The sequence below is a fragment of the Leptodactylus fuscus genome, chromosome 1 (genome assembly GCF_031893055.1).
Source record: "Leptodactylus fuscus isolate aLepFus1 chromosome 1, aLepFus1.hap2, whole genome shotgun sequence".
In the NCBI taxonomy this organism is placed as follows: Eukaryota; Metazoa; Chordata; class Amphibia; order Anura; family Leptodactylidae; genus Leptodactylus; species Leptodactylus fuscus.
The window spans coordinates 69,237,526-69,252,862 of NC_134265.1; the positions used below are offsets into that span (position 1 = coordinate 69,237,526).

Consider the following 15,337-nt stretch of genomic DNA (forward strand, 5'->3'; position numbering starts at 1 on the left):
TATTTTGTATGGTGTTGTCAGGGATGGGCTATAAACCTTTAACAGCGTTTTAATAGAATATTATTTTATTAAATTATTTTATTTATAGTTTTTTGAACTTTTATATTGTTTTTTTTATTTTTTTTACATTCTGTCCCCATAAGGTCATAATAAAACCTTGGGGACATCTGATCACTTTTTTCATTTGTTGGAGGGGGTGGGGGTGGTTATTTCCCCTGTAATTGGGACTGGTACATTTAGTCCCAGTTGCAGGGAGAATACAGCCTCCTGCACGTTAGTATAGGACAGGGGTAGGGAACGTACGGCTCTCCAGCTGTTGCAAAACTACAACTCCCAGCATGCATACTGGCTCTGCTGTTCTGGGAACTCCCATGGAAGTGAGTGGAGCATGATGGGAGTTGTAGTTTCACAGCAGCTGGAGAGCCAAAGGTTCCCTACCCCTGGTATAGGACTAATAGAGCTGATCTGGGTCCTGTAGGACCCAGCAGCTCTTACAAGACACTGATCCCGATGGAACACATGACCGCTGGCTCAGGGGGCAACCACATATGGCACGCCCATAGTTGTGTATACAACGTTCATTGAGAGCTGTATACACATTGATCGTGAAGGCAGGGAAGGGAAGGGCAGTGTACGTCCTTGCAGAACTAGACAACCACCTTCCGCCATCTCACCCAGAACTTCAGAATGGCTCCTGAAATAAGTTGTGACCTCCCAAGTTCTGGAAGAGCAAGTGAATCTTCCAGGCCCAAAGGAGTGCTCCTGCATCTACAGGACTCTCTGTCATCAATGTGGGCACGTGATATACCACTCATGTCAGGAAAAGTGGTGTGGTCGTCTTCTTTCTATGCCACAAAAAGGACTTGACATGCCAAAAAAAACGTGTGATCTCTCCAAAATGGGGCAAGGCCACCTCAAAAATGTTCAAGCTTCAATCTCTGTTCTCACAGAAGACTCCTGGACAATGTTGGCAAATATGTGGTTACAGAACTTTTGGGTTAAACACCACTAGGGCTGGGTTCACATCTACGGCAGGGTCTCCGCTTTCGCTTACTTTTCAGGTTTGAAATGGCTGACATCCGACAGAGCCCACTTTAGTCAATGGGATCCGCTGACGTTCATGTGTAACTGCTGTTTTAAACTGCTTGTTTCTAAACAACAGAGATCGCAGCGCTAGTGTGAACCTATTGTAAGATTACAAATGTCACAACAAAATTGCAACTAGTCATAGTAAATATGGTTGTGAGCGCTGGTCGGCTGCTATGGGTAACAATAGCCATAATTTTATCTAATTTTCGATCAGTCTCCCTCATTGGGGAAGATTTATTACACCTGTCTAAAAGCAACACAGTCTTAGTTGCCCATAGCAACCAATCACAGCACAGCTTTCATTCTGTAGCATGCACCTGAAAAATGAAACCTGCATTCTGATTGGTTGCTATGGGCAACTAAACCAGTTTTCTTTTTTCAGACTGTCTTAATAAATTTGCTTCGTTGCGGTTCCATAAATATGTCCCATCCATCGGGAGAAATGTTTTCTTTTATAAAAGTTTGAGCATAGTTATTGGCAATGTGTTATTAAATAAAAATCGTACATGCTTCCCTTTCTCTTCTCGGTTCTGCCTTGCACGTTCTTGAATAAAGTTCGCCGCACTTTGAATAATTCTTTTCTTCTCGCAAGCGCTTCTGGGAGTTGTAGTTTTCCCTGCCCGTGCTGCTTCCTTGTCTAAATGCACGTAGACCCGCAGCGAGAAGAAGAAAATCAGGTCAAGCGTGAGGAGCAGCGAGGTCTTGGTGAGTGGACGCTCGCAGCCTGGGAGAGGTGAGCAGGATTTGGGGTGTGCTCTCCAGATGATCCCGGTGGGGGAGATGGGGTCAGGGGTGCTGGGAGCGAGCAGCGAGTTCATGTCCTGTGATTGTTAAAAGTTGTGGTCATGATCGGCAGCTCCTCCTGTCAGTGGCAGCCTCCCAGCATTGCCAGTGCAGCATACATGGGCACTCTTCGTCCACTTGTCTCCTGCTATTCTTTCTGAAGCGTGTGCTTACATCTTCTATTTACCTGCAGCAGTTGACATTACTCTGTGTGTGGATTGACACTGTTCACACAGCTAATTAAATAAACCCTCTCTGCATCAGCTGCCATACACACTGCATGAAACTTTGATAGATGTTTTTTGTTTTTTTTTGTTTTTTTTTAATAATTTTTTTCGGGCTAGTTCACACGGGGACATGGAGGAGGATTTTGACAGCGGAATCCACGTCATAATCCTCCTCCATACAAAGTTAATCTAAAAGAAGCAACATGACCTTTCTTCACGCGTTTTCCGCCTGAAGAAAGCAATAGAAGTGAATGGGAAGGGTTTTTTACCGCACAGGATTTTTTGCAAAAAAACGCGTTGCATTTTAATACAAAATCCACGCGGTAAAAAAACGCTACGTGGTAAAAAAAATGCTACCCGTTTTTTGCGGCCCGTTCTCTTAAAGGATGGGGAAATCGCCTAGAAGTGTTTTTTTTAAAAAAAAAAAAAAACGCTCCACCAAAAGCATACCAAGGTAAAAAAAAAACAAAAAACACTTCCTAATTAGGTAGCGCTTTTTTCCGGTGCCAAAATAAGCCACACGTTATTTACGTGTGAACTAAGCCAAAAGGGGAAAGCGGACACTCAGACCAGATCTGGGCACTGGTAATTTTAATATTGGTCTTGTATGGCTGTCAGCGGTATAGAAATTGTTGTCAGTTTACATTTAGCCAATAACTGGCTCATGTCAGCACTTGGCAGAGTCCCTCCATAATGCAGCCTGTTAAATTTCTTCTATATTGGATACATTGTATATACACCAATGTGATGGTGCTGACTCTTCCTATGAGGTATTGAATACACTGATCAGCACTCATGACCGAGAGGTCAGATGGGTTTTGTATCTTCCCTTGTATCAAATTTATTTACCCATACCTCCTTTCATTCTTTTTTTTTTTTTTTTTTTTTTAATGTAGATTGTGAACTCCATGTAGGGATCACAATGTACTTTTTTTTTCCCTATCAGTATGTCTTTGTAGAATGGGAGGAAATCCACACAAACATGGGGAGAACATAAAAACTCCTTGCAGATGTTGTTCCTGGCAGGATTCGAACCCAGGACTCCAGTGCTGCAAGGTTGTAGTGCTAACCACTGAGCCACTGTGTTTGCCCCCATACCTCCTTTCATTCCTGTCCTCTACCATCTTTTGGTGAGGGACACATCTTTTTTTTCACCCCTACTAAATACAGAGACATTTATACTTATGTGTTGGAGGTGTTACCTTTACACCACTGTTTAGGGGATAGTGGGGTGGCAGAGAGACCCAATAATATGGTGTGCAGCTATAAGACCCAACAACTGAACAGGTACCTAACCACTGCCAGGACCCCTGTAATTATCACAATTGTGAAAGAATAAATTTCAGTGACTATGTAAGGATAAGTCTAAATTCACACGGGTGGGTTGGCATGGGTTTCAGCCAAGGAATTGTGGATGGATAGTCGGGAACATTTACAGTAACAGCAAAGTCGATCAGATTTTAATCTAAACACTTTGTAAAAAAAAAAAAAAAAAAATCAAGAAATTTACGTGCACTTTGGCTTTTAAATCCACAACATATCCATTTATTCTGTGAATTTTCACATCTGATTTATCCTTTTGCAATACAGAGTCTAAAACCTGTGGTAAACCTGCAGCAACTAATGTTATGCATTAAAAACACTGGTGACTGATAGAAGAACCTCTCCTCTTAGGATATATCCACACTGGACTGATATGCTGCAGATATTCACAGGGAAAACATGTAGCCTATCAGTCCCCAATGGTTTCTGAAGAGGGCTTTCCATCATTCACCTAATACAGCTATTTTACAAATGACATGTATTCCCCTTTAAGAATATGAGTGTGTGAGATTCCTCCCACTTTATGTTGTAGACAAAACATTAGTGACTTCTCTTTTTGGATCTGCCCCATGGTGTAAATGCAGAATGTATGGAGCGAGGCGAGTCCAGCTGTGTCCATGCTTTGTGTAGTCTCTGCTGTCGCTTCTCATCCTTCTCTATGTGAGATCAGTTTGGTCATGTCACAGGTCTCCCTAACGTCATCACAAAATAATGGTGGGAGTTCCTCTGTGTGTCTGCAGATCCTCCCCTTTCCATTTCCAGTTCGTATAGGAACTGAGGAGTGGGGGGAAGAGAGGTGAGTGCTGTGTTATCGCTCCACCAGTGTCATTTAATATGAATTCTCACATCATGCCATGTCCAATGTTATTGTTATTATGTTGCATACAATAATCAATAAGGTCTCCTTCATGTATCTAACATGGAAATATTTACTCTCTACTTGTATACACTGAGGGAGTCTGGTTGCTATTTCCTTTGATGGCTTACACTTGGATTGTAAGTTCTTGGGTTCACACTAGCCCTATGTATGTATTTGTGGATTGTAGCCTCTCTGGCTCTTTATTCTTTATTAAGCTCAGTTTACACACATTACTATCTATCTATCTATCTATCTATCTATCTATCTATCTATCTATCTATCTATCTATCTATCTATCGATATTACCTATGTTGTCCATACTTTCATACAACATAGCTGTACAAATCCAAAGATGTTGCAATAGTGCGAGACAGACAACTCTATCATTGTGTGCTGCTGGCTCAAGCCAAGACTGTGTGAGTGAAAGGAGATAGCAGCATGTAGTTTGTTAATGGGGTTGGGCTTAGGGTTCTGAAAGAGCAAATGTATTGAGAAACGTCAGCTGGGATTTGCTGAGGACTAATGGTGTAATATGTTAGTCATCCATTATGTGCCCCTCTCTTTGCAGCCTCTCAATGAAGACTGATGCTGGTGTTTGCGTGATGTCACTAAAAGGGCTCAGTAATTGTGGCTGATCAGCAGAGCAGCAGGGTGCAAGCCCCTGGAGGAGACTGCTATTCAACTTCTACTCCGTTACATTGTCCTTACTTCATAAAGAGTTAGACAGCAAGAAAACTAACCTATTTCTGGATAATCAAAGACAACCGTATCGTCCACCAGCGTGTTGTCCCTGACCAGAGGAGACTGATGAGCTGTCATCTGCTCTTGGACACCTGAAGGGCTATCACTAATGGAATAGCAGATTGATAAAGCTTTCTAATTGCCAGGATTACAGCACTGCCTTTAATTCTCTCCTGTAATAGGAGCTGGAACAGCAGGGTGGACATGGCCAGCATTATTAGCAGTTTCATTATACTATTTCTTATATTACAAGACAGCTGTTATTGTTTCAGGAGCCCCCTCTCAGTATTTAAAAGGTAAGCGGCACATTGATACCATGTTCACTGCTACCGTATATCACATATCATATGCGTTATAGCAGCAAGTTACATCTATGTATTTAAAAATATTAAGTATCGTATTGTTATATTGTTATATATTATCACCAGTGACAAATATTTGCCTTAATACCGTACACCCTAACTTTACTTAGAACTAGAAAATTGAGGATTGACTGCTGTTGACCCCAGTATCCCAATCCAATCCCAATACTTTATCTCTTCAGTAATACTTGCAAAATAGTGCAGGTTGTTTTGGTTGGAAGAGTAAAAAAGCATTGCCCAGATGCTTACTAGTGTCTGATTCTGATAAATGTCTCTCGAAATGTGAGCTTTTTGGGTTCCTATGAGAGTGCAGCAGAAGGGAAATTGGATTTTCTTTAAATTTTTGTGAGTATATTGTGTCTAGGTATTTGTGTGTTTGTATATATAATATATTTAAAGTGTGTGTGTATATACATACACACACACACATACAAACACACATTTTAAATGTATAATATCATGAAATATGTATGTCTGTGCTTTTACATTATACACATGCATGTACTCACAAAGTGTATATGAGGTTTCCGTTACCCGGGCAAAGGTTCAGTCCACTGTACTAGCTCTGTATGTAAATACATATTCTTACCAAAGCAAAGTGGCTTGATGGTAGATGTTATTGTCTTGTGGAATAGTCTTCTAGAATTCTATTGTTAGCATTAGATTGTATAACCTACATATTCTATGGCATGTGAATCTTCCGTAGTCATGCCAGTATTCCACATCTATATTACACTGTATGTGTCTGCCATGCATCTGCTTTCACAATATTTTCCTCTCAGCTCCTTTAAAACCCGCACTCATTGAGATGCCACTTTGCCAGCATGTGCCGCACGCTTTCGTTTGGGTAATCATCCCTTAATCTAAAATTTGTCATCTGATACCAAGAAAATTGTATTTAAATCCAAGCCTTGGTTTCATTGCAAGCTTCTAAATGCATCCATCTCCATAATCATGGCATTAAATATTTATGTGTGCATATATAATTCACCACAGTGCCCAGAATATTTCTCTCCATATGCTACCACCTCTTCCCATTGTAAATGTTCTCCACCTCCCATTACTCATCCTTCGCTTGGCTTCAGACCCTCTGCTTGCTACTCAAGTCATAAAAAAAATAGATTTCAGAAAATATTTTCTGTCCCAGCTGTATTACCAGCACAGTACGTCAGCTAAGCAGGAAAAAGTTGTGTTTACCCTGAGTATATTTGTGGCTGCCACAGCCTTCCAGACTTCCATATGTATCTGTGGGTGGGTGTTTTTATATACATATGTGGATATGCGGTACGTGTGTGCCCCAGGAATTTGTGTTTTTATGTGCACCATGTCCTTGTACTTCTGCCAGCAAAGGTACATAGCTATATAGTACATAGTAGTACTAAATGGATTCATGTGTGGATCAGTCGACTACCACTACCAAATCAAGCAGTATATTATGGGTTCTCTGTTTTTTGTTTCTACAGCTATTTATTTTATTGACTTTATTACTTTACTACTCTAACAGCAAGCTTTTATTACACATTAAAGTGGAATATATGTTATACTTCAGATATGTTTTAATGGGATGTGTTTCTGTCGTCAATATGAAATATGTCACTTTTAAATATAAGGCTGACAGTACATACAGCTACATAAGGCTACAGACTATAGCTGAGGGTCAGATATTTAGCATGGGCATAACTACCAGGATAGCAGACATAACAGCTACTATGGGGCCCAACAACTAAGGGACCCATTTTTACCGAGACCTGCAATTGGTGATAACTATGGATGCTGGAAAAGATTGTCTCCCCCCCACCCCATTACTTTACTGAGGCATCATAATGCTTGCACATGGCTTTATCATTTCTTTCTTCATATACCGTGATATCATTGTACTGTGATGTCACTGTGCCTATTATCCATGTACTCTTGCGTCAGTGTCCATTATCTCTGTACGGTGATGTCACCGTGTCCATTATCCACGTACTATAACGTCACCTTGTCCTTTATCCCTGTACTCTTGCGTCACTGTGTCCATAATTCCCGTTCTATTACATCACTGCGTCCATTATCCTCATACTATGACATCACTGTGTCCATTATCCCCATACTCTTGCATCACTGTGTTGATTCTCCCTGCACTGTGATGTATTTACGTCCATTAGTCCCGTACTATGACGTCACCGCGTCCATTATCCACATACTCTGAATTCACTGTGTAAAGGAAACCAAAATTATCATGCACATTTTAAGTACTGAACTTGCTGCTTAAGGGGTCATAATAGAATGGGGTCCCTGAATTACTTGTTAAACCCTATACAAACTCCCCATATAGATGCACACTTGGCTTGGCTGAGCACTTCCGGTGGCAATTCATCTCCCTCAGAAGAAAGGATTTGGCATGTTGACATTCAGCTTTCCTAATCCTTTATTCCATATGTCAAATGATCATCAGCTGGGCATTACATACGCATAGATGGTTGGTCAGCACTGTCAACCATCAGTGGATTCGGCTGAATAAATTCTGATGTGTATGGCCTGATCATACTTGTATTGTCGATGCATTGCCAGTTTTGGTGCACATTGAGGTCTGAGCTTGTTTTCCTTGTATGTTGTGCTGTTCTTCTAATCAATTCTGCCAAGACTTTGAGGTTGTGAACAGAGCCAGGGGATTGTGCAGGAGGCTCCCATATACAAGCGATGTATGGAGTTATAAAGAATTGGTCATGAAAGTGAATAAGCTACCTTTAGCAATATCTGTATTGAAACTTTCTGTATTTGGAACTCCCATGGAAGGGAAAGGGAGCTACATATGTCTGACAACTTCTATATTCAAAGCAACCACGGTGCCACGCATGATTGGAATGGGACTGTCCAGGGAACCACTGGTGTATAAATATACCTTTAAAAAGCGTTCATAGATGTTTGATAGTTTGCGATGCTATTTTGTCCAGTAAAATATCAGAGACGATGGAAACCTAATAGACCCCTTTAAAGTCCATGTGTTTTGTTGTGTATTATTGGTGTTCATTATGACTGATCCGCACTGTTGTTGTTCTTAGGGCTAGTTCACATGGGGCTAATGAAGGCTTATTTTGGGGGAAGCCTTGTCAGAACAGGACCAAAATGCAACTGTCGCGGCTTCCGACAGTCACTGCTCCCAAATGTTGGGCCTCGTCTGGAGGGTGCTGTCGCGAGGAGGACATTGGGGCTGAATCAGCCGCGGAATCCACCTGAAGAAAGGGCAGCTCGCTACTTTTTTTTCGTGAGCGGGAACATACTGCTCACAGAAAAAAAGAAGCTAGCGGTCTACATAGACCTCTATTGTGAGTGGGTGGATTCGGAGGTGGATTCGGCGTCAAAATGCAACTCAGAACACAAGCTTAAGGGTAAGTTGTGGACTTCTTTGCCTTTGTCCACTGTATAAGCAAACACACTTTAGTCTTGAGGCCACACTTTGCAGAAAAGTATATGAAGGAAGGACTTGTACATCTCCCTTCTGCCAATAACCTGCTCCTGGGGTGTTTGCTCAGAAAAACAGTACCAAAATTTGCAAATTCTTCAAGCCTTAAATTGTTTTGCCACTACTTAAAATAATATGAATTGTAGTTGTAATATGTGCCAAACAGCTTCGGGATATTATGGGTAAGTCGTTGTTACTACAACAGAGCAATAAAAAAAAAAAAAAAAATTACCATATCATCAGGATCAAAAGCCATGATTGGCTTTTGGCTTGCCTCTTATTGAGGTTCCTATCAGAACTTCTGATACAAATGTGAGTGTAGTATTCGGTAAAGCACCAAGAGCATACATCAAACATACTCACAGGTCTCCTTTTTACCCAGCGGAGGCTAAAATAGTGTCCTTGTGGCCAGGAAAGCTAAGTTGGGGGGAGAGAGAAGTTACTGACTCCAACTCAGCTTCAAAATAGAATGATTATTTTACATAATATGAATAGGTTTTTTGTAAAGTAATGGATTTTTACAGCTTCTGTCTGACCATAGTCAACCATTTATACCGAAGTCTGAATCGGACTGTGGGGAAAAATAGACTCCACAGCCCCGCTTGTAGCCTTAAAGAGGACCTTTCATGTCCTCACGCACATGTGATTTTATATACGCTAAGTTGTGAGGAACTACCCTCCCCCCCTTCCCTCCCCACTGTACTCGTCCATTGCTGTGTACTTGGGGGGCGTTCCTTATCTTTATCGCTGATCGGTAAGGAACGCTCCCTCTGACAGTACAGATCTATGGACAAGTACTGTTAGAGAATGCCCTTCTGACAGTGGGCTGAGATCAGTAATGGCACTGATATCTCCAGCCCTGGAGCACGTAACGAGAAATCCGACAGTGCGCTAGATTCAGTGCACTGTCAGTTTTCTATTGGTATATAAAACTGCATGTGCATGAGGACATGAAAGATCCTCTTTAAGGCTACCTTTGGACAACTGAGGTGCCAAAAGGCCTTGAAGAACATCCATTTTTCATTCCTGTCTTGCATTGGAGGGGCACTCATTTTCACAGATCCCCCCCCCCCCCCCCTTTCCCCATACATTTGAGTATATGGAGGAATCCGTGAAAACAGACAAAATAGGATGTGACCTACATTTATACAACGGACCGTCAAAATAACGGTCACGTGAATAGCCCCCATTCACTAATATTGAATTCAATGTATATGCTATATAATGTCCGTTAAAGAAATAGGACATCACACGTGTGAATATACAAATATGACAAATGGTTAAATGGCTTGTCACAGATCTCAATGTGGCTGATCTTATGTCACAATCCATTGCTATACCTAAAACGTAGTTACTGGCACTTACTATGTCATATCTATACGTTATTGTCCACCATTAGTTTATGTTATTTGGCAAGTCCCATGAGCGTTACCCACAAGTCTTATCTGAATTTTCCACAAGAGCCGCCCGCCCGGTGTCTTTATACTTTTTGGATTTATTTTGACTAGGATAAACACTGGCTTTGAAGGTAAAGCTGACTCTGCCAGTTTAAGGACATCAGTGTCTGCCAGAGAGCAGGATAGACTTAACCCCAAGGACATTGCTGCATTAACTCACTTTTTCTGACATGCGGCCATATGCTTGTGTGCGGTTGTTGTTTTGGGTTTTTTGTTTTGTTTTTATATGGAGCTAGTTAATTTTTTTTTTTTTTTTACCAGCAATGGAGAATTGCCATTATATTTTTTTTTTTCATGTACCTTGCAGTCTCCGTGACACATTAGTTTTTATTCAGTGAATTGATAGGATTCTAATTTCAAATACTGTAGGTATTTTCTGTAATTTGTTTACTTTTTTTACAATTTTTTTTTCCTTATAATATGTAATTTGAGAAAATGTGTTTTAAAGAGGACCTTTCACCATCTCCGCCAAGTCCATCTCTTTAGATAATTTAATAGGCGCTGCTTCAATGATTCTGGTACGGTTGGAATTTTTTCTGTAGCTCCCTCAGTTACCAAGCAATAAGTGTTGTTAGGTTTGGTGCTTCATATGCTATTTAGGCTCTGTACTGTCAGTGTCAGGGACAGACAACGGGTGATTCTGAGCTCTGACACAGGCTGCCTCTGATTGGAACTCTGAATCACGCCTCCTTGTCTGTTCCCGTCAGACACCGCCCACCTGACAGTACGGAGACTGAGTAGCATATTGGGCATTACAACTAACAGAAATGATTGCTCAGGAATGGTGGGGGCTACAGAAAAAATTCAAACTGTGCAGGAATCCGTGGAATAGCGCCTATTAACAGGTTGAAGAACTGGAGTTTGTGAAAGTGGTGAAAGGTCTTCTTTTAAAAGAGTTTTCCAGGATTTAGATATGGATGACCTGTCCTTTAGCTATGTCATGGTGGTTGAACCCACAGGTGCACATAGTGTACAGGGCCAGGAGCAAACCTCTTCATATACTTTGTAGTAGCCACAACTGGTTACAGCAACTCAATTTGACTTAAAGGGGCTCTATCATTGGGAAAAGTCATTTTTAGCTGAGCACATACTTACATAGCCTTTACAAAGGCTATTTCACACATACCTTTTTTTTTGTTAATCCCCTCAGTAGTTTTTGAATAAGCCAATTTTTATTCATATGCTAATTAGCCTTCTCCGTGCATCGGAATTGTCTGTGTGCACTGTCTGCTCTATGTGTATGAGAGCAGAGAGGTGAGTCATCAGCACAGCAGCCTCTCTGCTCTTATATACATAGAGAATAGAGGGTGCACAGAGACACTTCCGGGGTGCAGGAAAAGGCTAATTAGCATATGAATAAAAAGAAATTTATTACAAAAACTACTGAGGCAATTTACATACGACAGGTATATGTGGAATAGCCTTTCTAAAGGCTATGTAAGTATATGCTTAGCTAAAAATGACTTTTCCCAATGATAGAGCCCCTTTAAAGCTAAGCGATGTGTCACAAATCTCAGTATGGCTGATATATTGTCATAGTCCATTGCTGCGTTCACTCAAATGTTGAATATCCCAGTATAGCCTCTAAACAATGTATAAAGCTGTCTGCATTTGTGGTGCGGCCGCTTCTGATATCAGCTGATCATGGTGGTGCCACAAATATGACAGGTCATCAATATCAGAAAGATAAACCATCCGCTCCACTCATCTGAATTTCCCGTCATCTAAAAAAATCCAGAGCATTGTTTCTTATAATTCTGTCTTCTGCAGTTCTGTTATTCCTCCTCTTATCATCTCCCATGGATAGAAGATATAATACCTGATGGGTGGTGGTCTGACCACTGAGTATGGGGATGTTTTCTCTGTTTCTTCATTCAGCCTGGCCACAGCCAACTGAATGCAGTTGTTTCACTTGATGGACAGATGAAAACCGACTATGAGGATTATCCACCAGGTGACACACTTACATTCAACCTGGCTGCGATCCGGATGAATGTGCAACGGGTGGAATACTTCACCCATTCTCAGGATTGGTGGGAGTCTCAGCAGCCAGACCCTCACCCATCAGGTATCAGATTGAAGTAAATATTTTTCATGGCATAATCTCTTTAAACTTTCTGAATATGTGTAGCATCTTGATTCTACCAGTTGGGGGTGTGTCTATGTGTAGAGACACGCCCCTTTGACAAGAGGAATGGTTGCACCAAATGTGAAAATTTATACTTAAATATCATGGAGACCTAACATAGCAACAGTGCAACACAGAGTTTAAAGAAAATATACTAGAGATTTGTTATTTCACAGGTAATACAAGAATTTACGAAATAAACAAGTTGGGAGAGGCAACATGTAAGGGCTCGTTCACACTGGGCAAGAGGGGACGGATTTTGGTGCTGAATCCATGTCAGAATCTGCCCCCTCAATAGTGGTCTATGTAGACCGCTAGCTAATTTTTTTCTGTGAGCACCATGTTCCCGCTCACAGAAAAAAGAAGCGAGCTGCCCTTTCTTCAGGCGGATTCCGTGGCTGATTGAGCCCCGGTGTCCACCTCGCGGCAGCACCCTCCCGGCTAGTCCCATTCATTTGGGCCTACTCCAAAGCGGGAAGCCGTGACAGTCGCATTTTGGTCCTATTCTGACGCGGCTTCCCGTGTCACAATCAGGAACAAAATATGCCATATCTTGCCCCGTGTGAACTAGCCCTAATGGTCTATATAGTATAGCCTGTTGAAGGGGGAAATTATATTAATAACAGATTGGTGGCGATCCAATATCCAGGAGCCGATCAACTATTCTCAGAAGTTACCTTGTCCACAGGGAACACTTGTATAATTTTATATTTTACAAAGAATAACATGTATTTGCTAAATGCCCCTTCAATGAGTATACTTCTATATGTAGGCAAGAACAAAATTGTGGGCTTGTTTAGTAATTTGCTTTCTTCTCATACTAAGCTCATCTTTCTTGTATGGGTCATACATCTATTGGTTGGGCTTGCTCTTTCTTAATATGTGGGCTCCAGGTTACTCAGGATCTCACACTCACACATGTTTTTAATGATTTTGTTTTGGAAGGAATCAGGAATCACCCAGTACCCTTTCAAATGGATGCTCAGGACCAACAAGGCCTGTTACTTCACCGGATTCTTCAGACTTTACTCTGGATATACGAATGCCAGGGGTAACGCCAACAGAGGTGAGTAGAGTGTGCAAAATATATATATATATATATATATATATATATATATATATATATGTTGGATTATGGTAGTGATGTATAAAGCTTCAAGTCCCATGTGACCTAACTAAGGGCGACAACTTGTTAATGATGTGGCACATCTACAACAGCTGGCAAGTTGCATTGCATGAGCCCTTGGGCAATGCGCTTCCTGTTTGTATTCACATATTTTTGGAAGCTCTTCTCATCTTGGTCTTTTAGCTTTATAGTGAAATGTATTATGTATAAACCTTTTGTGCCTAGTCACGTCTTTAAAGGAAGATTTTCCATAGACAAATTTAAAACCTCTTTCAATGCATTCATAGCAAGCTAGACAATTATATGTCATTTATTTTGAGCTACTGCTAAGTCTGATGTTAGGCCACCAGACTATTCAATGCGGGTGGAATTAGCTGACAGTCACTGACTACAACCACCCACTGGACTTAAGTGTAAAAAGAGAAGGAACACACATGACTAAAATACAAGTTATACTCAATCTTTACACGCAAAGCTTTGTATCATTTTGCTCTGCTCAATACTATTCTGACCACAGATGTAGAAAGAATGAATGTACAATATGGCAGGCCGATTTTTGTTTAAGCCTTCTATTTATGGATAACCATTTATCTGAATGAACTTCATGCACTACTACATTTCTCCTACAGTGGCCGCACTCCAAGGCTGGATTCATAATAGCGCTGGAGTCTCCGTACGAGACTCCACTAAAGAATCCGCTTAAAATCAGCGGAGGAGAAAAGTCCTTCAATGAGAACGTTTCTCTCTGCCAGTTTCAAGACAAAAGCAGCAAAAACTCAGCAGACCCCATAATAGTCTATGGAGACTGCAGGTTTCCACATGTAACTTCTTTTTTAATGGAAAGGGTCTCCGTTTTTCGGGTCCCATGTAGACCTGAATGACTGAAACCCAATCTCTAGTGTGCACCTAGCGTAAAAGAGATTGTCTCTGCCTACACAACCCAATTAACTACGGTAATTAAAAAAAAAAGCATGCAAAAGCATACCTGCCCCAGGTCACCAGGGCTGTGGACTCACCAAGCCACATCAATGACTCAGACTCCAACTCCTTTAATTTTCCACTATCCAACTCAGACTCTTGCTTTCACTTCCATAGTCAGTTAGAAGCAGGAAAGATCCTCTAATTCATTAAGAAGCCAGTGATTGGATTCCTATGAAAGTAAATATGCAACAAACTATACATCTAATTAATTATACAATACCAATAATTGTAAAATCTAATTAAAAGTAATGAATCCTTTGAATGTATATACTTGAGTATAAGCCGAGGAAGGAAATGCAGCAGCTACTGGAAAATTTCAAAAATTAAAATGGTCGGAGTTTTTGGGTGCAGTAGTTGCTGGGTGCTGGGGAAGGGGAGGGGGTGTTTTGGTTGTCTGTCTGCCCCTTCTCTGAGCTTGAGGTCTGGGATTTTTCCCCCTCACTTGGAATTCAGCCTGGCTGAATATAGGGTATCTGCAGTGGTCCTATTGACCCCTTCCGGACAGAACAGGAGCACTGCAGATACCCTATATTCAGTAGACCGGGCACTTTTAGACACAGGGATACCTAATGTGTATGTGTTTCACAGTCATTTTCTACTGAAAAAGCCCCCCTCAGCTTATACTCAAATTAAGCAAAAAATTTTTTTATTTTTTTGTTGGGGTGGGGTGGGGGGTGTCTATGACCACCCACAATAGTAATGTATAGAATCTCCCATAAAATAGTGAAAAAAAAACAAGCTTTAAAAAATAAAAGCTCTAAATCAATCCTTTCCCTAGAATACATACAAAAGTAGAAAATTACTGTGTAACACATA

At 41.0% G+C, this 15,337-nt stretch overlaps 1 protein-coding gene across 6 annotated transcripts in view; it reads left to right on the forward strand.

Annotated features, from left to right (window-relative positions):
- Nucleotides 1–1,716: 1,716 nt before the first annotated feature.
- PAM (peptidylglycine alpha-amidating monooxygenase) overlaps nucleotides 1,717–15,337 on the forward strand; it is a 174,472-nt gene continuing 160,851 nt past the window's right edge. For 4 of the 6 annotated variants that reach the window (XM_075271690.1, XM_075271716.1, XM_075271726.1 and 1 more), the window contains exons 1-3: nucleotides 1,718–1,822; nucleotides 4,850–5,318; nucleotides 13,360–13,480. In XM_075271690.1, the coding sequence (XP_075127791.1) occupies nucleotides 5,227–5,318; nucleotides 13,360–13,480 (213 nt within the window). In that variant the 5' untranslated portion in view covers nucleotides 1,718–1,822; nucleotides 4,850–5,226. Of the gene's footprint in view, nucleotides 1,823–4,126; nucleotides 4,219–4,849; nucleotides 5,319–13,359; nucleotides 13,481–15,337 lie in introns of those variants that run through there. The other 2 variants (XM_075271700.1, XM_075271709.1) reach the window with 2 other exon arrangements.